Here is a 24,882-nt window from a genome sequence, read left to right as displayed (position 1 = left end):
CTAGCCCATATAATTGTCCACTGTAAGGCTATATGATATTAGCACTTACCAATATATCTAAGTTGAGAGTCTATCGGGAGTTAACCCTAAATCCTCTGTGTGGCACTACAGTAACCAGCAAGCCCTCCAAATGCAGGTCCCATCAATGGCTCTTTCACATAAAAACAGTATGAGAGCTGCTCAATCAAATTAGCAATGCCCTATTGTGAACATGTCATCAGTGAAATTATAACTGTTGACATTATAAATGTTGACATTGCAAATGTTGATATAAATACTGCATCTCAATGTTACAGTGTAATGCCTGAATAGATGGCAGTATAAAGTATGTTTGTTAACTACAGTTCATTGTTATGTGATAATTTTTTTTTTTTTTTGCAATACAGGGTAGAACTTGTTGCCTAATATTTATGTAATATAAAAGTGTTTATGCTTTGAAGCCAGATCATGTTCACATTATGCAAATGTTGTGAGAAGCTATTGAAATACTAAATGACAGGTGCTCTTTAATTTTGATTAAATCAGTCTGGGGCTTTCATGTCTTAGATGAGATTTTAGCGCACTTATCTGTAAATGGAATATCACACACTGTTAAATATTCTGCAATAAGCCTACACATTATTAGATTAATAGAGTCACATATCGCTATCATTGAGGTTAATGTCTCACAGATTCTGGAAAATGTTTTTAACATGGGGAGTAAACAACAAAAACAGGTTAAAAAAGTTCTCACCTGGTGGTCCTGTGCCACATGTCTGGCTCAAAGATATCGGGAGGTGTCACCTTCCCTGTATTAAAGGAAGGCTTTTAATAAGATACCAATTTGTCAAAATGACACAACAGATCTCAGATATCTCTGGCTGCTGACTATTCTGCTCTACAATCTATGAATCTAGCTCTTATCTTCCTGTATATGAATTCTATTCCAAGCTAGTACTAGACCATGTGCAAAAAGAAATAGGTCTGTGCAGGAAATCTGGAGATTTAAGGTGTCCCAGCAAGATAACACCCATCAAAGACTATAGCTGGTTTGCTCTCCCCCAGACCTGTGTGTAAAGCATACCGTACTTGCCTGGAAAATTGGGGGGGAATGGGGTAATTTGCCACTGAGGCACATGCCAGAATTTGTTGCTCTTCGTACCGGGAAGGGGTCTAAAATTATTCGAATTGCATCATTTTGCATCATTTTAGCTCCGGTGACATCACCTTGGTGTATAAAGAGTCATTGGATTGAAATGCTGGGCCTGAATCTGTATTGTATGAAGCTGAGTCCTTGTTTGCATTTCTTGCCACAAATGCATCTGTAACTTTGTACAAAGGATTCTGCTGCCCACTTTTAAATAATTTTAATGAGATTTGGTCATTCCTGACAGGCTGGAATGAGAAAATTGACAAATCGTCGTGTGTGTACATACTATGTTGCTGAAGATGCACACTCCTGTGCGTTATCTGCGACACCTTCCATCATTTATGGATACCGCTTTGTAGCTGGACCAAGCACTGGTGTTTGTAGTGCAGGATGATGAAGAACATTGCATGTTAGGGCCATACTGCAGAATGTAGCATGGTCCCTTCCCTGATCTGTGGCTGCTAGCATCGGCAAGTATGTATGCACTTGTCCATGCCGGCTCTCCTGCCAGGTCCCTTCAGAGACAATGTCGCTGGGTACACATATTATGTAGTGTGCACCCTGCATTAGTGTCCTTAGCCACTGATACACCAAACTACTTGGTATGTTTTGGGATGTGCCGTGACACTCCCATAACACACCCATAATATGGACCATCTCCATGTGTCAATTTAACCAGTTACCTATTTTTAGCCATTTCTGTCCGTATATGGCTGTAAATTTATAATATTAGAATTTACTATGTCTGATATACGACCATTCGTATTCTTTTGACAGGCTTATTCCTATTCAGGAATACACATGCTCAAAAAGCTGGTCCTGGTTCTAGAATTGCATGGGTTCAACCAAATTTTTAAAACCAGCATAAGGCTCAATGGCCAGCCCTGGTTCCCAAAATGCGACGGACATAGAAGTTCCCCGTATTTTGAGTCCCAGCACTAGGCCCAAACACACAGCAGGGTAATGCCACTATTTATATTAGTTCTCCCGCCCAAAGCATTCACCCTGGGGCTGGTCAGGCCATTCAGGGACCCTGGGGGAGTGGGAACCCCCCAATGAAGGAGTCTCCCCTCCAGAAATAACCCTGTCCTGGGTTCTGCTGTGGAACTATGAGTCCCAGCAAACCTCCCCCACATGCTGGGACTTGAAGAACCACAGGTCCCAGCATTTGGGGCATTAATGGGCATGCTGGAACATGCAGAACCAATAGCCCTATAAAGAGACACACACATCAGAAAAATACAACTTTATTACATCCAGAGCTTATTCATACTTATACTTACCTACCTTGATTTGAAGGATCGGTCCCCTTCTCCAGTAGAAAAACTGTTTGGGGTACCTGCGGAATAAAATTATATTCACCAGCTCCTCTGGCATGGATCACTTCTTCTTAGGTCTAAGTAGGCATCCAAGGCAGGTAAAATAAAAAAAAAGGCCAATACCCAAAGCCATCGCACTGAGAGAAGAAGATGATGTTTACATTCTCCTCTCTCGAAATGTGTGAAACAGGAGCCGAGTTTCACAAATTCTGGGAATTCTGGTGATCCCCTATTTGTTTGAACCCGAGAGTTTCTAGAACCAGTATTTGCTTTGAACCCATGGCTGGTTACGTGTATTTGTATTTGACAGCTGTATATACGGCCGCCAAATACTAATGGAAAAAAATATGGCCACCTACGCCATAAGGAAATACGAATTCTGTAAATAGGGCAGATTGTCACACACTGGGGATTTGTAGGGACTGGCAAATGGGGAGCAACCTTAGAGGAGATGGGAATTGGACGGTGGAAGCTGGGTGGATGGATGTAGTGCTTTCTCATGTACCAGAGTGCAAGGTAAACAGAGGAGAAGGTGAGTAAGGTTGAGAAGTTTTAATTATTAGGTCTTGCAATACAGTCACTGAATAAACTGAAGTAGAACAAGCAACAAATACTGGTAATGCAAAGAATGAGGCAACAGTAATAATAGTAGTAGTCCTTATATCAATGGAGGGACTGTTGCATTGAAATTGGATAAACAACTGTAAAGAGGGTGAAGATGACTGAAGGATTTGGAGACCACTGTAAGAAGTTGTAGATGAAGGTGAGGACCTTGAAGGAAACTGCAAAGACTTGAAGATGATTGAAGAACCTTGGAGACCACTGTAAATAGTTTGTAAATGGCTGTGGATAACTGTGAATACTTGGAGACAACTGTGAAGACTTGAAGATGACTGTGGATAACTGTGAAGACTTGGAGACAACTGTGAAGAACTGTGAAGACTTGGAGATGACAGTGGATAACTGTGAAGACTTAGAGATAACGGTGAAGACTTAGAGATGACTGTGGATAACTGTAAAGACTTGGAGATAACTGTGAATAATGTGAAGACTTAGAGATGACTGTGAACAACTGTAGCACCTCAGAGACAACTGTGAGTAACTATGGCACTTAGGTACAACTGTGAACAACTGTAGCACTTGGACACGACTGTGAACAAATGTAGCCCTTGGATACGACTGTGAACAACTGTAGCACTTGGACACGACTGTGAACAACTGTAGCACTTGGATACGACTGTGAACAACTGCAGTACTTTGAAGACAATTGTGAATAACTGTAGGACTTTGGAGACAACTGTGAACCACTGCAGTACTTTGGAAACAACTGTGAATAGCTGATGTACCTTGGATGCTGCTGAGAGTCATTGTGGAACTTTGGACGCTAACTGTGAAGCGCTGGAAGGCAATCCCAACAGGAGAGGTGGGTCCCCTGCAGCACTCTGGTGGGTCACTGCGGCACTGGTACCTTTATGGAACACTGGACAGGACCATCAGCAGGTTATGCAGGAACACTGTGGAGCGCAAAGCCATTGAACCACTCTCCAGGAGGTAGGCCGAAGCACTGTCAGGGAGACATGGCCTAGACCCCTTTTTTTCAGGGAAAGATACAATGCTACAATGGTGGCCTCTGTTGCCACACCATGCTGCCCGGAACCTGCCTCCTGTGTGCCCCTGCTCCTCAGCATCCCGACCACACCACGCAGCCCACAGGGCAGGCAGCACGACCCCTACCTGCGGTAAGCCTCTGCACGCTGACACAGATTAGTAAATCTGCCCTATTATGAGTCGTATTTCACTGAGAATATGGCTGATGTCGGTTGGAGTCGTATCTGACATAGGACGTTTTCGTATTTGTTAGTAAATTTATCCTCATGTGTGTTCTATGTTCTTGAATAGCACCTGTAGTATGTGAATTTAGACCCTGGATTCATACACCCTGCAACTTATGTATATGTGCCAAAGAAAAATAGTCGCTTTAATTTATTAGACACTGGTAGCATGTCCAAGTCAGACTCAGTTTCTGCAACATTATACAGTATATACCCTGGCTATGCAACAGTAGATAAATGTAGGATATGTCACAGAAATCTCTGGTAAAAGACTTATCAGTGCTTCAGACCACATTAAGGATTAAACTTGCCCACCGGGGCACAGGGGAAAACTCCAGCGGGTCCATTGTCTGGGGTCTCACCTCACAGTTTCCAGACTGTGGATATGAATTATACATTATAAATGTTACCTTATACTGCACAGGACTATTGTGTGTTCTCTACATGACATTACTGTTATTAGGTACTGTACATTATCATGCATGCCGTAGCAGTATGTATTATATATACAGGTTTAGTATCCTTTATCAAAATATCCCTTATCCAAATTATTCCTAAAACCATTGTTTCCAAAATGTACTTTTTTTTGCTAAAGAACATCTGAAACTGGCACTACTGGGTACATCTGTAACTGCCACTACTGGGACATGATATGTACCTGGCACTAAATATGTGCATGGATGTGATTGCTTGGCATTAAAATTCAGTGTCTGTATGGAGCCCATAGCTGAGTAGGGCCCATCTTCTTTGAGTAAGTTTAATGTGCTGTATACATTTTTCACAATAAGTTGTGACTTGTGAGTATATTGGAACCAGGAGAATATTGAAACAAGGATGGGAGATACAGTACATACAGATGGAGCCCCTCTCATCAGTCCCGACGCCCGCCAGAACCTCCCCACTGGCGAGCTCCGGCAGAGAGGGACTCCATTAAACTGGGACACACGTGCGTCTCATGCGCACGTGTCCTGCCTGTCTCCATCTAGGGTTAGGGGGGGCCAGGCGGCGAGGGGGACCATCGGTGGTGGTGGGGGAAGCGGGCTCCATTGCCACCCCTGCAAAGATAAAGCCGGCTACATCTGTACAATATCCCTTAACTTAATGATGATTTTTGCAGTCACACATCATTACCAGAGAATAAATTGCCAGAAGTCCAATAGCTGAAAAAATTTAATTCCCCACTTTCATATAATATCAGGATGGGGCAATAGTGCATTTTTAGTATTCACTTAGTCACTGTTTATCCATAATGATATAACTGCAGGTCTGAAGTGATAATGTTATCTAGCATCCTCTCCCAGGACCAAGTGACATCTGCTTTGAGAAAGAGATTTCAGCAGTGTCCAGTTGCGTATTATAATAGATGCAGTGTTTGTGGTGTACATGGGCCCCTGAGTTCCAAAGGGGCCCACACCACACACGCTGTACCCATTTTTGTAATACTTTCCCTCCATCATCCTCACTGGGGTCTGAGTGCCCTAGTGCTCAGATTCCACAACACATGCGCAGTAGAGTCTGAGCACTCTAGTGCTCAGACCCTACTACCATAGGCGAATCTAGAATTATGGTAATGGGTGGTCCCAGATCTAGACACAATAGCAGGGGGACCTTTGCGCGGCGCAGCAAAAAGGGGGTGTGGTCTCATGGGAAGGGGGCGTGGCATCACAAAAAGGGGTGTGGTATTACACTTTAGACCATACACAGTAATGCCCATTACACATTTTAGCAAACTCCGTAATACCCATTACACATAAAGACACACACCGTAATGCCAATTACACATAAGGCCACACACCATAATGCCCATTACACATTGTGCCACACATCATGATGCCCATTACATACTATATAACAAACCGTAATGCCCATTACATATTTGCCACATAAGTGCTGCTTACCTACGTGCTCATTGCTAGGGGGTTCTTGCTTGATGGCACAATAGTACCCATTACACATGATGCCGCACACCATATTACCCATTACACATGATGCCGCGCACCATAGTACCCATTACACATGATGCCGCACACCATAGTACCCATTACACATGATGCTGCACACCATAGTACCCATTACACATGATGCCGTGCACCATTGTACCCATTACACATGATGCTGCACACATAATGCCCCCTACACATGATGCTGCACACATAATGCCGCTTACACATGATGCTGCACACCGTAATGCCCCTTTGAAATAATACCCCTTTCACAACAGAAAATGCAGGGATTTACCCGGGAATATGGTCCAGGATGCATTTTCTGGTGTGAGGGGGAGAGACAACCACTCTCCTCTCCCTACCCCCCTTTAACAAACCAGCTATATCTTTGGAACCGACTGACCCATTTACATGAGACCAGTATCATATTGAAGAACTTTTGAGTTGGCTTCTAATGATTTTAGTCCCGTTAAACTGGGCTGTTTGGTTCCAGAGAAATCTGCCCTCAAAGAACATAAACAGTCATGAAATTACATTTAAAAAATGAAAAAAAAAAAACGGTTTAACCTCAATATCCCTGGAACCAATTAATCCATATAGATCCAGCCTGGTATCAGATTGAAGGCCCAGCGATTTGGGTTCGACTGAGATCAACCTTGAGCTTCAGTGATGCCGAAGGGGGAACTGGCAGCCGTTGAACTGGGTGGGGGTCCCATGTTATCCTATAGGGAAAACGTTCCAGCTTTGCCTGGCCGTATCTCCGGTTCCCAGAGGGCTAGAGACACGGGGCTGGGCTCGTTGGAAAGCCCCATCCCTCAGCTAATGGGTGGTCCTGTGCACCCCCGGACCACCCCCTAGATTCGCCTATGCCTACTACTACACACTGCCCTTCTCCTGGCACAGGGCTGCGCACTGTCCTTCTCCTCTCTTAAAATGTTCCTGCCTGTGTCAGTGATCTACCCACTACATTTTTTTTATTAATTATGCAATAATAAGATCCTCAGACCATCATATTGTATGCACATTATTGTATATATTGTATGTGCTATTTATTAGGTTTAATATTCATCTTTGTGAATATCATATCATAAATACATGCTGTCTATTTGATCGAAACAGATTAAAGAACATCTTGCCAAGGGACAGAGGATGCTGGCAGGGGAAGGAATGTCTCAGGTGACCAAAACACTGCTTGATTTAACACAGAGGAGGCACTTTTATGCAGGGGATCTTCTGATCTCAGTGGAAATCCTCAGAAATGTCACAGACACTTTCAAAAGAGCAAGTTATATCCCAGCATCTGATGGAGTTCAGGTAAGATATTAAGCAATCATGTCTAAATGAGAAAAAAGCACATTATATTTGTGTGTTCTAACTCTTCCAGTTTAAGATGAATTTAAATTTGAACTAAACAATTTATTTTGCAAACGAAGAAAGACAGACAAGGAAAGGCTAATTTTAAAATGTCTGTTCCCATAACAAACTTTGGGGGCCTTCTTCTTATAACTTCTGATAACCATCAGAAAGAACGTACACAACAAAGGCATCCGGGGGTATACCACAGTGGCGATGTTGCACATGTCAACCAGACTCCTTAGTAGACCAGAGACTTCCGCATGACACGGGAGGGCAGGCAACTAGGCCTCAGGTGCAAGTTGGCATAAAGTCTAAAATCATGGATCTCTGCATATGGGCATATTTGTGTTCACAGTGTGGACAGAGGATAAAAAAAAATACCAAATTGTAGCACTATGGAATACTCAGAAGATCTCTATTTATTATACATTTTAATGCTTCAAAACCTATGAAATATAAATAGTTGTAATATCTACAGCTAATTATTCCCTGAGAACTATTTGACGTGTTCTACTGACATGTAACAATTGTTGTCTCTTTATTTCAAGAAGTACAGTACCAGTGAAATTAATCATTGTGCAGCCTTAGTAACAAGAAAATATTGTATTAGGACCAAAATGATTGACCAAAGTAAAGAGTCACAAGGGACATTTAGAAGGGCTACTATAGAATATATATATATATATATATATATATATATATATATATATATATATATATATATATATATATATATATATATATATATAGGAATTAGAATCAGGGGGCTATAGTGTATACATTTTCTGCAGTGCTTTATAGAGAAGATTTGGCTATTCACATAATTATATAATGGTAACAATCTGTGTTCCCTACCACAAGTACATACTATACACATACACTATTATTCATTATTGTTGGCAACAAATTACCCCAGTACTGTATAGTTGAATGTAGGAGAAAACTGACACAAATAAAATATACATATTTGACACAGGAAGGGCCATGGTGAGAATAGAACTATAGATACACCAAACATCTTGCACATGGCTATAGAACATACATTGGGAAAGTTTGCATAGGTTATGTGGAGTAAATATTAGTATCGCATCTATACTGATGACTAAATGTCCATAAGTGAGCATTAATGGGGCATTCCTACGAAGGTAAAGGGGGGCTGAAAAAAATAAGTGCTAAGTAAAGTTGTGGGGGAAAATATGCCTGTGCAGATTAATCTCTTGCACCTAGTACAGGGTTAGTGCATGTATGGACTGATGATTATGACTAATAGGAAACTAATAGGAGGCATCGTAAGAGGTGTACAAATCTACATACAACAAATTCATTTATACCAAGAGTACATTACTTTTAAATTTACCTCAGGCCCAAAGAGTACATTTCAGCTCCATGGATGGGGTGTCAAATTGGCCTTGCGGGTTCCCGGCTTAAAGTATTTTTTAAAGGGGCAGACACTTACAAAGCATGGTTTTACCTTGTAAATGTCTGCCCCTTTTAAAAACCTTTAAGTTAAGCCGGCATTCCATGTGGCCGCTGTACTCGCCAAAAATATACTTTCCACCCAATGCGTCAGTGTCAATGATCCATACAATATACCAACATTTAGGATGCTAGTGGTCAAAAGACCGACCCCACTCTCCTGATTCTGACCATAACCCTCCCCGCTAGTGCCTAAATCTAACCCTTGCACTGCCCCCCAAAACTTAACCTCGCCACCCCACAGCCTAACACCCCCCGTAAGTGGCTTAACCTAGCCCTCACTCAGTGCAGTCTAGCCCTAACCTTCCGCAATCCACAGCCTAACCCTAAGTCCTCCCAACAGTGCCTAAACCTACCCCCCCCTCCTTCCCTACCACTCCAAGCATAGTCACCAATCAGGATGCCAACTGTCAGTATTCCAGCGTCATGATGCCGGTATACTGAACATCAGCAACCACCAAAATAATATTCAGTGTATTTTAAAACTATTACAATATTTATATTAAAACTTTTTTTCCTGCTAATTTGGAGCTTATCTGATCATGTTGTAATGTATTGTGTTCTAAAGAAAAATTCCATATCTTTTCATTGCTGAAGGTCAAATAAAATCTAGCAGAAGGACTTTCATTTGTAGCCATCCTAGCAGTGGCAATGATCTCTAGAGCCATTAAAATTTGCAGCATGAACACAAACTATAAATTTGTGCCCTAGAGAACAGCATATTTACCTCCATACTACAGTATCTAAGCCTGATCTACATGTACTCATTTGAATGTTACGCAATGTTGCTTCTTAATCAACAGCTGCTGTGAGACCTTTAAGAACATCTTAGTCAGTTTGCAACAGATGCCTTGTGGTTCTTTGAAATTTTCAGTATTTCACATATAACAAAAATGTTAAAAGACATATCGAGGGAACAGTAATCTAAATGCATGATGAAACAAAAGATTGCATTTTGATTTTGAAAACAATGTCCTTCTGAAGGGAATACAGAGAAAGCAATCTATTGTGCTATAGAGTTGAATAAATGAATTCACATAATGTGAACATTCATGTAACCTACTGTACATGAGATAAACATTGTTGTATCATTAGATACAATATACTGACTTGCCATTCCATGCCAGTACACATCAGGTTGCATTATCATTGCTGCTAAATGATGCATCCAATCTGTATATTTTCATTTCCAGCATGAGCCAAATGTCACCATCTCCACATCCTAGCTTTACTGGCTGCATTCCAAATTAAGACCAAAAAGTATTCAGTAATTTATTAGGTGACATCCAAACAGTGCTTACTTTGTTTGCTAATTCTGACAAAATAAATAAGGGGAATTTATTTTCTTGTATGCTAATTTGTGTCAAAGAGCACTGCACTTAAAATATTGATTATGCTCTTGAAATCTATCCAAGAGAGGCTGACATATTCTGTGTCCTTGAGAATAGGTTCCGCTATGGTATGAACATTGATTGATATTTTGTTAATCATAGCCAGTTTCATGTCTATACTGTACATCATACTTGTCTACTTTTGAAAACGAGTTTCAGGGAGATTATAGTTGGTAGGGTGTGTGTCATGCTCCACCCAAAGGGTGTGTCTAGTTCCAAATATGGAGAGATTGCAAAAAGAGATTGTGAACGTTGCACCTAGAAGCGTGGGTGTGTACTGCTACATCTGAGAGGAATCTTGTAAAATGACTTATATCCAAATGTAGATGAGCCCCAAAGCCGTTAGTAAGAGCTACTATACTTGGTAAAGTGCTGGGAAATGGTGCAGATGATTCAATGTAAATGTATCCGTCTCTCATTCCTTTTTTCCAGAAAATTGTACAGTGTAATGTGGGCTAGGTGAAATGAGGGAGATTGCTAGACTAATGAGGGAGAGAGGGAGATTGCTTCTATTTCAGGGAGCCTCCAGCGGAATGCAGGAGTGTAGGTAGCTATGCAGTACATGCACAATGGGACCGATTCAGACCTGATCACTGCTCGTGATAAAATCCTGTTACTGTTTTCCTTCGCTAGCCATTTGCAATGTGCTTGACAGGAAGCTGGCGCCTGGGGCTGTTTAGTGGGAGGGCCAATAAAAATGCAGTAAACGCCTAGGATAATGCAGGTGTGCTTAGGGAAACTCAGGCATGCTCACTGGGTTTTGGGGGGAGGTGATGTCAGCTCCGTCCTCGATCAGGCTGAGTTAATCACAGCTGCTGAGAAAGTCCAGGACTACTCCTAGCTTGCGATGAGTGGTGCCCAGTTGAAAAATCATTCGATGGAGACCGTCTTACGAATGGCTTTGAACATTTTCGTTTGGCTGCAAATTCTTCCCTAGCCCATATATATCTATTCACAAGGCGGGATTTCATTTTTGTGGGGCGGCATCTAGCTAGCTGGCAGCTGCTAATTCACTCATCAGCGATCAGGTCTGTATCAGGACTTATGTCTCATGCACAATGTGAACTAATGTCCATTCTTTCCTGGGCTGCCTGATTGCTACAGAGACCTATTTGTAAAAGTCTGATACCTGTTGACTTCTGGGCCCTCAGAGAACCTGGTGCTTTTGCAACAAAATTGTAAACAACAAAGTTTGGCTCTTTGAGCCGTATAAATGCAGCTTTACATCTCTGTGTGCCTTAATATGGCAGCTTTGCTTGCTCTTGATGAAATTATCTGATTAATGTACAGTATACAGTACTTGCCAACTCTTCCTGAATGTCAGGGAGACTCCCTGATATAGTAGGTTTCTCCCTGGCTCCCTGAAGAGTGCAACAATCTCCCTAATTGGACCTTACACCCATTGACAAAATGAAAATGGGATAATTTCCCTATGGCTTTGTTCACTAACAAATGTCAGTCTAGACTGACTTTTATTACGGCTGCAGATTGCCAAATCATGGTCAGGCGGTGATGTCATGTGATGTCAGATGCCTTCCCGAAGCAGGCATAGACACACCTGAATCTGCAGGGGTACATCCATGTTTTTATGGGCATGCCCACACCAGCGACACATCTGTTACAATCACATAACACTCCCATCTTCACAGCACACAGCATCTTCCCCATTGCTCCCATAACACTCTCATAACACGCAGCATCTCTGTCATTGCTCCCATAACCCTCCTTTAAGACACAGCACCTCTATCATTACTCCTAATATTATGGGTGACCTGGGGGTCTGCATTCTTTGTCATCACCCGCACTCACACTGTGTTCCATGGTGGGGTGGGGGGGGGGGATTGCTTGCTGAATATACCTATCCTGCTTTTTCTCCCCTATGTGACTGCTAGTTTCCACCATAACTGGGTTCCTTGTGGCCTGTGGTTTGTTCTCTGTCCCCACCCTCTGTACAGGGTTCCATGGCATGGCCCACCTTCCACACAGCATTATGTAGGGTCTTTGGTCCATGACTGTACTCATCTCCCATACTGTCCTCTATTAGAACCCTGTAGCATCTGTTTTCTGCCACTACCCTTGCCCTCCATAATGGTTTATTTACATTGAGCTCTTTTTAACATACAGGAGATATTGATCATTTCTATATATTGAACTTCTTATTAGTTATTACAAGTAGAGAAAGACACACACCATGGGTGGGGAATATTTGCTTTCTCTATCTGACACACCCTTGGGTACAAAAACAACCCCCTTTGGTGGTTCAAGTGTACCCATCTTCAGTTGTGCTGAACTGGGGACAGGTTTTTTTTTACTTTTTAAGTCTTATTTTCAGTGATTGGTCAAGCTGCTGGCATCTGCATACAGCTTTACAGATACTCAATTTGCCCAGGGATACTGTATGCTCCCCCAGGCAAGTCGTGGTACTATACAGAGGGCTACCGGTGCCAATGCACTATTTACAGGCAAAAAGGGGGAGTTCTTTCTCCCAAGCAGTTGGTCGGCTCATAGTTTTTTTCCAGCTCGTGTATGTAACATCATAACATTGGGACTTATTTTGGTTCATTCTTTCTGACAAAATCATTCTTAGATGGGCAAAACCATGTGCACTGCACTGCAGTGGGGCAGATGTAACATGTGCAGAGAGAATTAGATTTGGGTGGGGTTTTACTTCAAAGTGAGATCTATATTGCAGTGTAAAAATAAAGCAGTCAGTATTTTCCCTGCACAGAAACAAAATTACTCACCCAAATCTAATTCTCTCTGCACATGTTACATCTGCCCCCCCTGCAGTGCACATGGTTTTGTCCATCTAAGAAGGATTTTGTCAGAAAGAATGAACCAAAATAAGGCCCATTGTGCTGTGCTGTGTCATGCCACCAAAGAGAAGAAGAGCCACAAAAATGGGTATCTATAGAAAGCAGGTAAGGTAGGTATTGCTTGCTGATGGAGACACAGGGGATTGACACTAGATAGAAATCAACCTGGGGGCACATGATATGACAGAGGGTAGACAAATGTATATGGTACTGGTTTAATTCAACACATTTTTCTTTTTGAGGTGACCTAACTTTTTAGTCTCAATTGGTGGTAGGAGTAATAAAAAAAAAACTATCTGAAATGCATTATATAGTATAATGATCACTGGTGTCCTGTCAGTACTAGGGCTAATGCATATACTGTATATAGATATACATACAGTATATGCAGAATCTTTTTATAATTGAATAGGTCTGTCATGTCCTCTGAACTGGGCAGTGCAAGCCAGGGTGCATTCCTTTCCCCAACTGTTCAAACTATCAATGAAACATTATTGACAGGATACTGAGGATAAGCATAACTGCCTGGGATAGAAGAGGGGGTGTAGTCAGAATGTAGAAGAAGGTGGAAAAGAGGGTGGAGACAGAGCAGGAACAGAGGTACAGTAAAACAGGGATAACATTTTACTGTATGTTAATATCCACCACGCTTCATGGGGTATTTTAATAACCTTAGATATTGATATTTTCTTTAAATACATTTTGTGCACATTTCATAATTAGAAATTTTTCTTTTTCTCACAGAACTTCTTTCAAATAGTTAGTAACCTCCTGGATGAAGAAAACAAAGAGAAGTGGGAAGATGCACAACAGGTAAGACATTAGAATTTCAAAATTCACATACATTTGTTATATCTGGTTTTACAGTGGTTCCCATTTACAGGTGAAATAAGCAACTTGCAACTCATTCCAATTCATTTAAAACAAATCTAGCTTAATATGGCTGATTCAATGATGGCAATTCTGATCTCTATAAATTGTTGACTGCAGAAAGAGTTCTTATTTTAGCTGAAATATAAAATATTAGATTATGGTAGGATTCAGAGAACACTCTGAAGAGGACTGGTTACTTTTAGGCTTACAGACAAAATAAGTAGGCTATGCTTTTCTACCAACACACAAATATAGATAAATAAGCATTGGTTTTCAACATCTCATCTGTATTTAATGCCGGACCTATTCTAGAACCCCATCACTCTTCCTATAGGAAGATGACATTAGGTAATTTGACCAAGCCCCAAAAAGTTCTTTAGAACTTGGTAAGTTGGACCACACCAAAGTACCCATTAAGAATAATGAAGTTTGGGTTACTAAACAAAATAATTGGCACTTATATGTTAGTTGGGTGCCCACTATAGTTAGTACGCTCATACCCCCACTATCCATGTCGGCATGGAGTTGATTTTATATAGCGTAGCGAGCGCAGCGAGCCACCAAGCCTGAAGCGTGGCGAGGGGACGCGGAAAACTAAGCAAATAGCTTAGTGGGCGCCCAACTAAGATATAAGTACCAACTAATTCTAATATTCATTGTATTTAGCCTTTTGTAAAATACAGGGATACTTAAATCATCTGGAAACCTACTATATCCACTAAACCGAAAATATGAAATTTTTACTCACAGCATGTTTCTTTCCTGATAAAAATGTACACCTTTACCTGAATTGCTTATAAATCTAAATGAGGTCACTTGATGAGTTTCAAAACATTAATGGCTCGTGACTGGACCTAGTATTCTTTATAGTAAGTCATCCCTAATTTGAAGACCTATATTGAGACTGTCTTCACTGATATGGAGAAAAAAAGTAGTGACCCTAGGGTCACACAGGAGCGCTGGTTCAGATAAAAATAATACTGTAGTAATAATAGGAAGAGAAGTACCTGGCAAAAATACTATTGGTGCAGTGCTCAGTGTATAAACATTTCCCCAATGTCTGCTTCTCTCTTAAACAGCTGGGTAAGCACTGGGGGCAGAGGCACTGGTATTTCTACTTTTTTCCTCTACAGTTGAGGTTAGTGGGTTCCACTGGGATGCCCAACTACAGTGACCAGCAATGAACAGCAGGAGAAGGATCCAAGAGTGCAGATGGGTTGAGACAATCCCTTCAAGATTGGCGGCTGCTGGTACTTTGTAGCCACCTAGTGGACATTTAACTGGTCTAAACATTTACGATTATGTTTTAGATAAAACTCAGCCTGGCCGGGCAAGTGCCTAATACATATTGCCCGATACTCAGTTAATGTGGCAACCCTTTAAAAACAGCTGTTTTCAGAGAACAAAAGCAGATATTGTACATCAGCCCCTTTTGTCACTTACAACTGAGAAAAGGAGAAATAAATGATTTTGGTATAGATTTTTTTTGTTTGCTAAAGCCTTATATTTCTATTCTATAATACTACAAAGAATCCCTTGTCCCTGCTGATTGGCTGAGAGAGCTCTCTTAGCCAATCAGCAACCGTCCATTATTTTCTATGGGTTTTTTATTTTTAATTTCCGGCCCACTGCCCGCCAACATCCTATTGCCACTTGCCAGGGATGCAGAGTGGGAAGCTTTCCTCTCCTACCTGGGGCTTCCCTGCTGTGCAGATAGGTGTGTGCCAGCATTGCGGCATGGCTGGCACACACCTACTACAGGATGCGATCCGTTGACTGCTACCTGTACGACTTATCTTATGTGCAGCACATTCAACCTCCAACTTCTGTCCATTGCGCTCGGGACCGTGCATTGGATCTGATGTAATACACATATGATTTGTCTGATTTTACCCGATTTCTCGTCCCGATCCACTTGAATCGGGTGAAATTGGGCCCAAATCGCATAGTGTATGGAGGCCTTAAGCTTCTAACTCTGAGATTTTTACAGAATGTATTGAGAGAAGTAGATGTTTCTATATTTTTATTATTGTTATTATTTTCCATGTAAAGTAATTATAAAACTGGCAAAAAATCCTGGCACAATAACCTTATGTTGTTTCTTAAAAAAGGCTATAACATCTGTGTTATAGTAGTGCATGGGTCACATGTATGATACCTTTGCAATGTAATCATTCTTTACAAGTCATTAAAATCCCTCTTAAGACCCCTTCCAATTCCCATGCTGTTCAAAAGCCCTTTATATTCCTATTTCCTTAATTTAGCAGAATATGCTGTTCCCCTCTTCATTGTAAATGTCCCATTTATGTGAAAACTGGGTTTTTGATGCATTTGAAGCCATTTTCAAGTGGCAGAACACTATTTGCCTGATACTGCCAGCTAATGCCAGATACACTACTGTTAAGTTTATGATATATACCATGACGACTAGAGAGAATCATCAGTATTGGTCCACCAAAAGAAATCCCCTCGCTTCCAGAAGTCCAACCTGCCAGTCACCAAGGCAGTCCCATTGGGAGGTGTTCCCTCCCTCCTGGACACCTTTCTGTGGGCTCCCGAGCAAATTTCCCGATTGCGCATGCGTGGTGCCTACATCAGTACTGTGCATGTGCCGGTCCCGGTGCCTGTTCTTTGTATTACACAGGCGCCAAGACCATGATTCCCTTCTATGATCTGTTGCCCATGCAGCCCATAGAAGCTGGCCACATGCGCAGTACAGATGTTTGTAATGTGCATGCACCAGTCCCGGCGCCTCTCATCATAGCACAGTAGCTGGGTACCAGACCGGGAGGAGAGGCAGCAGCGGCGGCAGGGGAGGGGGGAACCCCAGCGGTGGCTGCGGCAAGAGGCAGCCCCCCTCCCCAAGAAGGTTCAACTGGTTATAACTCTTAGATTTATCACTTTTGAAGCTTAATGCATCTGTCCCACTGTAAATTAGCTACGTTTTAGTATGGAACCAACCTTGCCCAACCTATTAACTGTATCAAGACTTCTTATGTTCGGATGATGTTATACATAGGTTTATATGAACTAAATAGTTTACCTCTACCATTTTTACTAATTACTTCTTTGTTTGCTGCATTAAAGACTATTCATTGACAGGTGCACATTAAGCAGCTGTTTTAAACAGGATTTGTGTAGTGTGTTTGAAATATTTCTTAATCTGCATTATAAACATTATATTTATTAAAGGGTGTTGCATTGCATTTCATAAAAGCCGTAAATATGCCACTGTGATTCATGGCTCAATAAAACTGAACTACTGAACGACTAAAATTACCATAAGCTAAAATGCTTGGATTTTGGGGAACTTTTCTTTGTTGTTGTTTACACATTTCACATTAATATGCTCCATTACAAAGCAATAGGTCTTAAACACAATAAGAGAGTGTGAAAGGCTAATCAGTAGAAGTACCAAAGCAAAGGTATAAAGCTGTTGTCTAAGTGTGTGAGTCAGCTTCAAGGCATCCTGCGTTGTCATGGCAACAAGTATGTGTAGCGCATGGAAATGGGTGCTTTGTTGATCCCAATACAATTATTTTGCTGCATTAGAGAAAGAAAAAAAAAGCCTGTCAGTAGCCCTGCAAATTCTACGTTCAGATTTGTGAGACTCTGTACTGAAAGATACAAGTGTCCTCACAGCAATGTGTGTTTATTGTCTTATAGTATTTGCTGTGCAGACTTTTCTCTGCTATAGAAGAGTTAGCTTGCCTTCAGAAAAAAATGGAGTACATTCTACAAAGTGCAGCTGCAGAAGATAGCACATCCTTTTCAGATTAATTGCAGATACAACAAACCAGCAATTAGGGTTTATATATGGAACGGATGTATGGCAGCATCCAATTTCCGACAAAACTGCAACATTGCAGCTGTTTTTGTGAGAACACTATCACTAGAGCATAAAATATAGACAGTACATTGTAAATGTCTGATAAATAAACAATATTCACAGTACAACACCTATGTTTCTGTATAGATGTTCCTGGCTGTATATACTGTATGAATGTTCTAAACTTGTATATACTGTAATATGTTTAGTATTAGAATGACATATGTGCTACTGTACATTCAGTGGCAGATGTTGTTATACACTGTTTTACTATGTAACCTTTTTTCTGCTATTGCTGCTCTAAACCTTGATTTTAGATTTATCCAGGCTCGGTGGAGCTGATGCAGGTCATTGAAGACTTTATACACATTGTCGGAATGGGAATGATGGATTTTCAGAATTCCTACCTCACAACGGGAAATGTAGGTAAGAATCACATTTTTTATTCAATATTTCTATTGTCTGTTTATAAAACTTGTTTGTATCTGAAAATGGGATTTTACAACGTGTTTGTATTTGATCTAGCTTGTGCGCGGCACTTACTGTAGATGGCAGTTGACAAATGAATGGAATATAATTTTGAAAAAACAGGTCAATCAAATCACCTGCAAAGAGTGCGAATTGACACTGTAATGGTGTTGGATCTCTTAGGGGGTTATTCAGACCTGATCGCAGCCCTGCGGTTTCTCAAATATTTATCGACTGGCCATTCAGCAACAAAAATCCATCGTGATCTGAAGCCGTTCGCAAGTTTACTGTCAGAAAGCCGGCGTTTTCAGGGAGTATCAGGAAAAATGCATGCTCTGATGTTTTCAGGGAGGGCCTGTGACATCATCTACAGCAGTGGATCCCAACCCTGGTCCTCAAGTACCCCCAACAGTGCATGTTTTCCAGGTCACCCAGCAGGTGCACTCATTATTCGGGCACATTTTAAAAGATCAACAGGTGGAGCTAATTATGTCACCTGTAATTCTGTGTGGAGACCTGGAAAACATGCACTTTTGGGGGTACTTGAGGATTAGGGTTGGGAACCACTGATCTATGGTGCCTCTCAGCCTCACACAGGCGAGTAGGTTCTGGGTTATTAACATACTTCACAGACTGAGAAAATCATTTGGTGTTGAGTCAGTTGCAGATGGATTTGCACCTATTTGCTGATCAGCGTGATTTTGGGGTTTTCAATCAGGCAGGGAAGCGGCTATTTGATAGCATGGCAATATCACAGAGCAGGGACCATGCCTGAATCACACCTGTAGTCCGAATGTGCTCTCAGCCTCATAGTCAGGCCGCCGTAAAGTGTGGCTGTTGTTGCACTAACTCGCTCCAAGAAATACGTTGTTGGTAATTGGTTTGACCTCTAAGAATGCTTAGGTTATATTTCTTTATTTGTGACTAAGGTGACATCCAGCTTGGAATGTTCACTAGTTATGAACTTTGAAGGCTACAACATGATTTTTTTAAAATGCATTATTCATTAAAAGTACCTGCAGGAATAAGCTATGGCAGGGGTTCCCAAAGTTTTTGAATCACAGCATCACGAAGCATCATAAACGTTTTTGCAGCACCCCTATGCTAAAGGTTTCTCATTGAGAAAGTCCAAAACAAATATTAAGTTAAATAAATTGTGTTTATATCTCATCCTTAGGCTCAGTTATGTGGTAATGTACAGGATTCACGTCTGTTTGTGCACAATTTGACTATTATAATGGACATATAAAACTTGATTTGGTCCTGGACCACCAACTTATGGCACCCCTGCAAGTCCTCCAAGGCACCCCAGGGTGCCACGGCATACAGTTTGAAAACCACTGAGCTATGGTCATATCATCCTGCCATAGCTGGTAACTTTAAGATAGCCCTGCTATCGTATGCCTATAATATGATACCTTCAATAAGAGAAATGTTGTTTGTTCCATTGATCTAAAATCCCTGTTTTGTCACATAAATAAATGAAACATTATTTTTGTATTATAAGCATGAAAGATCCAAATGTTATTATAAAGATGGGTCTTTTCCCATCATGGCAGGGGATGGCGCTGGCGTTGCCAGCCGCCATCCCCCGCCAGCGCCATGGTGATCGTGAGAAGGGGACGCGCGCGCACGAGAGGCGCGCGCGTCCCCTTCCGACGGCGCTTCCATACGTTTCCCCGACGGCTTGCCGGCGGTAACCCGGGGTCCCCGCCGACTGCCCGCACCCCCCCTAACCCCCCCCTAACCCTGTCCGTCTCCCTGAGGCGGAGACGGACAGGGTTTCCGTCGCGCTAGCGACGGAGACTGAGACGCGCGTGCGCGTGAGACGCACGCGCGTCTCAGTCTCCTCGCTGGCGTGGCTGCTGGCGGGTCGCCAGCGCAGACGCCATGGCGACCCGCCAGCAAGGATGGGACAAGACCCATCTGTATTTCCACATTTTACACTCTCAAGTAAGAATCTGTGAGGTCTTGAACAACACGTCAAAGTTTCAAGGCCACACAGTTTTATCCTGGAAGGTTTTAGACGTGATACAACACCCACATCAATACGGCTAAGTGAAAACACAAGAGTGGGTAGAACCAGATGGAATTTATCATTAAGTGGAATTCAATTAACCCTTTGGGTGCCATGTGAATTTGTCAAAATAGGTGCGAAAAATTGGCAAGCAAAAAATAAATTCATTATAATGACCTGTAATGTTTACCTTATATAGGAAATATAATCTTTTTTTACCCAACAATTTTTTTTAATTTATATAAAAAAAGTTAGCAACACTTTTTAGCAACACTTTTTAGCAGATATCTTGAACATCTCTCACAGAGATGTTGGCACTCAAAGGGTTAAGAATATAGATAATTCATGTATAAAGCTTTAGGGGGTTTCAATCACCGGCAGGCATCTGGGGAGATGGCTGTGGTGCCCTATTCAATGCTGTCTTCCCCGACAGTATTGAACAGGGTATCTCAGCACAACGAGCCCGACTTCCCAAGCATTTGGGCTCCTTCTGCCAAGAACGGCTGGGAAGTGACGAGCTCCCGGCTGTCTGACTCCGGGCAGTCGGGATTCCGACGTCGGGATAATGACTGTCGGGATCCCGACTGTCGGAGTGACATACCACACCCGTCACAGAAATATGTTGAAAATATATTAGGCATTCCTAGGCAGTGACAGTGAGCTGGGTTAGTGTATGCAGGGGTCTATATACTAAGGGCGCACTTACTGCACTGTAAATGCTGCTCCTGCTTCCCTGCCTATCAAGATTGCAATCACTAACATAACTGCCTACGAGAGTGAAAATTAATACCCCTTTCACACAGAAAAGAAAATAACCGGGTCAAACATTTCTACCCAATTTGCTGTTCATCATAGGTCCTTTTCTTGTGTGAAAGGATCAACCTGGGTCAAAATTCCCAGGCCTTCGACCCAGGTATTTACCTGGGTCGAGGACCTGGGAATTTTGACCTGGGTTGACTTTTTCACACAGAAGAAATACCTGTGTTAATCAGCAAGTTTTTGACCCAGTAATTTGCGTTTCTGTGTGAAAGGGGGGTCAGACAGGGCCTGCAAAACAACCTGGCACTCAAATGCAGAGTAAAAGCCAGGATTTAGGGGCTATTCTGTCTGAAACTGGTATAAGTCACCCCCTTGCCAGTGTAGGCAGCAGTGGACTGGACTTGTCATAGGTCTATTTACAAAGCCATGGAGAGGGATAAAGTGGATGGAGATAAAGTACCTATCATCTGTGATGTTAGTGTATTAGGATGCTTAATATTTGTAGACACTCCCTTACTAATATGTGTAAGCCTGAATCTTCGGTGATGGTCCCTAGGACCAGGGGAATGCTGGGAAGTGGGTGTTCCTGAGGCAGTGTGTCTGGAGTGTGAAGGAATAACACAGCACAGCAGTGAACTCACATGTCTCTGTGTCCTTGTGACTGTATTTACAAATATATGAACAAAACACCAACCAGCTTCCAACTGTAATTTTAAGCACAGTCTGTAACTTTGACAGTTGGGAGCTCATTGGCTGTTACTTTATATGTCTCCACTTTATCTCTCTCCAAAGATTGTAACATAGATCTTCATGTCTCCGGAGTCCCATCCTGTACAGAGGCAGCAGAAATGTGTTTTTTTCAACAGCTTTATTGGCACACGGCCAGAGTAACACAGCTCACTTCATGCTTCTCTAATGAGGATTAATAAGATACCAGCAGCTACAGGAGAGGATTTTAGCACTAAAAAAGGTACCGGATGGTACAGATGGAGCCAGTCTCTGCCAGCCTGCCAGCGTGACATAGTAGATCTATGGTAGCAGTGACATGTATACAGTGACATGTTTCATGGCATGCATACAACAATGTAGTAGGAGTTATTCTGCTCAACTGCATGCATCTCATTTTTGAGAATACTTCTGAATACTACTACTACTACTACTATTATTATTAATAACACATACAATATATGCATACTGTATGTGTCAACACAACTCAGTGCCTTGAATGCTAGAAAATAATTATATTACTATAGTTATTATTTTATTAATAATAATAATAATAGAGATACTAATTCCTAGAATTTGTTAATGGCATAACATTTTAATAGTGCTGTAAATTTTGTAAGAGGTACAAAAAGAATTGACAGATTTACCATGTCGGATCTACTGAAATTTGAACACAGGGGCACCACAAAGTTTTAGTTTGGGAAGGGGGGGTCAAGAGCTAATTTAATTTTGGTGCCCCTTAGTTGCTAAATGTCACCCCCATAGTAGCCACCTCAACCACTTGGCAAAAATAGAGTGTGTGCGTGTGTGTCTTTATCTATATATTGTGGGGATGCTGGGGTGGGGTGAAGGGGGAGATGAGCTGGAAGAGGGTAGGAACATATATAGTGGAAGGTGAGAAGGGCTTGGTCTCAGAGGAGGTGCCAGTCAGTAGCCACACACTGTAGGAGCTGGAGCTAGGTGCAGGGTGGAGGAGGGCTCTGGAGGTAGACGAAGAAGGGCTATGGGAGGGTGAATGAAGAAAGGGGATAATCTCCATTCTCCATCCTGACACTGCCTATCAGTGGCAGCTCTGACCCTTTTGGAGGAGAGGGGCTGCCACAATGCACCCCCTCCCCCCCCTTCCGCTGCCTCTGCCGTGCTCCCCGCACGTTCTGGTCGCATCCACCAGTTCCCTGCACAGGGCCAGCACATGAGCAGTAACTTCATACATACTGCGCATGCGCTGGCCCAAGCCTCCATGGGATGTCTTTGCAGAAGCCCCCGGAGGCTTATTCGGGTTCCCGGGTCCAGTGCACAGAACCTGTTTTGGGGGCTACCGTGCATTTGCGCAAAAAAAGAGACATCCCGAAGAGAGGGAACACCTTCCAATGGGACTGCCTTGAGTGACTGGCAGATCGGACTTCCAATAGGAAGTCACTGCCACTCACATTGAAGCCAGAGCAGTTTCACAGACTGCATCTGGCTTCACTTTAGGCAGAGACAGTGGCAGATTTAACTAGGGGGGGGCTGCAGCCCTGCAGTCCATAGGTAAAAACCGCAACGGCTGCCTATGGTAAAGCTAGATTGTGGCCACACACTGCAAGTCTAGCTGTCAGAGTGTAGGGGATGAGTTAAATACCGAGTAAGCTACTTACTGTAATGTCACTCATTCTGTTTTCTATTATTATTATTATTATTATTATTATTATTATTATTATTATTATTATTATTATTTCACAATAATGTACCCATACTGTGTCCTAACCACTGCCATGGTGGGGCAATCACTGTCAATTTCATACATCGGTAGCTGCCGGCTACTTCTCCTCCATGTTTGTTATAGAATGGTAGTGTGATGCTGCAAAGCTTGTTGCAGGTAGCGACAGTAACAAGATGGGCCACAAGAAGTAATGCCACTGTATACAGTGTTATAGAGAGTTAAATTTGGGTGGGGTGTGTTGAAACTGAAATCTAAATTGCAGTGTAAAAATAATGCAGCCAGTATTTACTCTGCACAGAAACAAAATAACTCACCCAAATCTAACTCTCTCTATACATGTTACATCTGCCCCACCTGCAGTGCACATGGTTTTGCCCATTTTCCAAACAAATTTGTACTGAGCTCAGATCTGAATAAGGCCCAATATACAGAAATTTACTTAATAGGGGGCTGTATTAAGTACTAGGGTAAGAAAATTGACAGAATATTGATTGGCACTGTTTAGTGCTACATGTGGTTTAGAATGCGTTGTGTTATTTTACTTTTTTTTTTTTTTACCGATAACGATATTGTCTAAGCTTATGAGTTAATCAAACCGCAAAAAAAATTGAAAAAACTTTTCAGCCCAACACTTCACATGCATTTTAGAACAGATTTGTCACGTTCATTTTGCACATGAATCCAACTTTGCTGAATTTATTGCTGAGCTAGAAGTCGACATGCTGGCAAATAGAGAAACAATCCATGCATAATATAAACTCTCTAGTCTAACAGAAGTGCTCATGTTTCTACGCTTGGCAGGATAGTGAATATTTTCGCTGTAACATCATGAAAGAAGTTCTTCATCTTTGTATGTTTCCCTTAGAGGTTCAATTACTTAGTAATAAAGGGGAACGGTAAAAATTGTACTAGCCCTATTTATTTGTAAAGAATGTATGCAATATATATTGCAAGAACTAGATGTAATTGGAACAGTGAAAATAATCATATCACACACTCACAAGGTAGTTAAAAGGCTCGGCATCTTAAGCAATGGATACAATTTGTCATTCCAAAATGAGTTAGCATATTCTTGCATTTTGATATGAACAAATTATTCCAGATAACTCTGCCAGGAATGATGTGGCATCAATAACAAGATTGCAAGTCTGCCACAAGGAATAAAATGAGTGTGGGAATGTAAATGAGTTCCAACACCATCAGTTTGTAAAATTAAGTGGTATAGCTAATGATCTATTAATTAAGC

General features: G+C 41.8%; 1 protein-coding gene across 4 annotated transcripts in view; it reads left to right on the top strand.

Moving 5' to 3' along the window:
• The window catches only part of ADGRB3 (adhesion G protein-coupled receptor B3), an 811,989-nt gene that overhangs the window by 453,310 nt on the left and 333,797 nt on the right, over positions 1-24,882 (top strand). For all 4 annotated transcript variants that reach the window (XM_083177264.1, XM_083177265.1, XM_083177263.1 and 1 more), the window contains 3 exons: positions 7,343-7,537; positions 14,007-14,075; positions 18,282-18,390. In XM_083177264.1, the coding sequence (XP_083033390.1) occupies positions 7,343-7,537; positions 14,007-14,075; positions 18,282-18,390 (373 nt within the window). The remainder of the gene's footprint in view (positions 1-7,342; positions 7,538-14,006; positions 14,076-18,281; positions 18,391-24,882) is intronic.

The sequence above is a fragment of the Crinia signifera genome, chromosome 3, assembly GCF_055691185.1.
Source record: "Crinia signifera chromosome 3, ASM5569118v1, whole genome shotgun sequence".
Lineage (NCBI taxonomy): Eukaryota > Metazoa > Chordata > Amphibia > Anura > Myobatrachidae > Crinia > Crinia signifera.
Note: the sequence above shows the minus strand (reverse complement) of the source record. Positions and strands in the feature narration are given on the sequence as shown.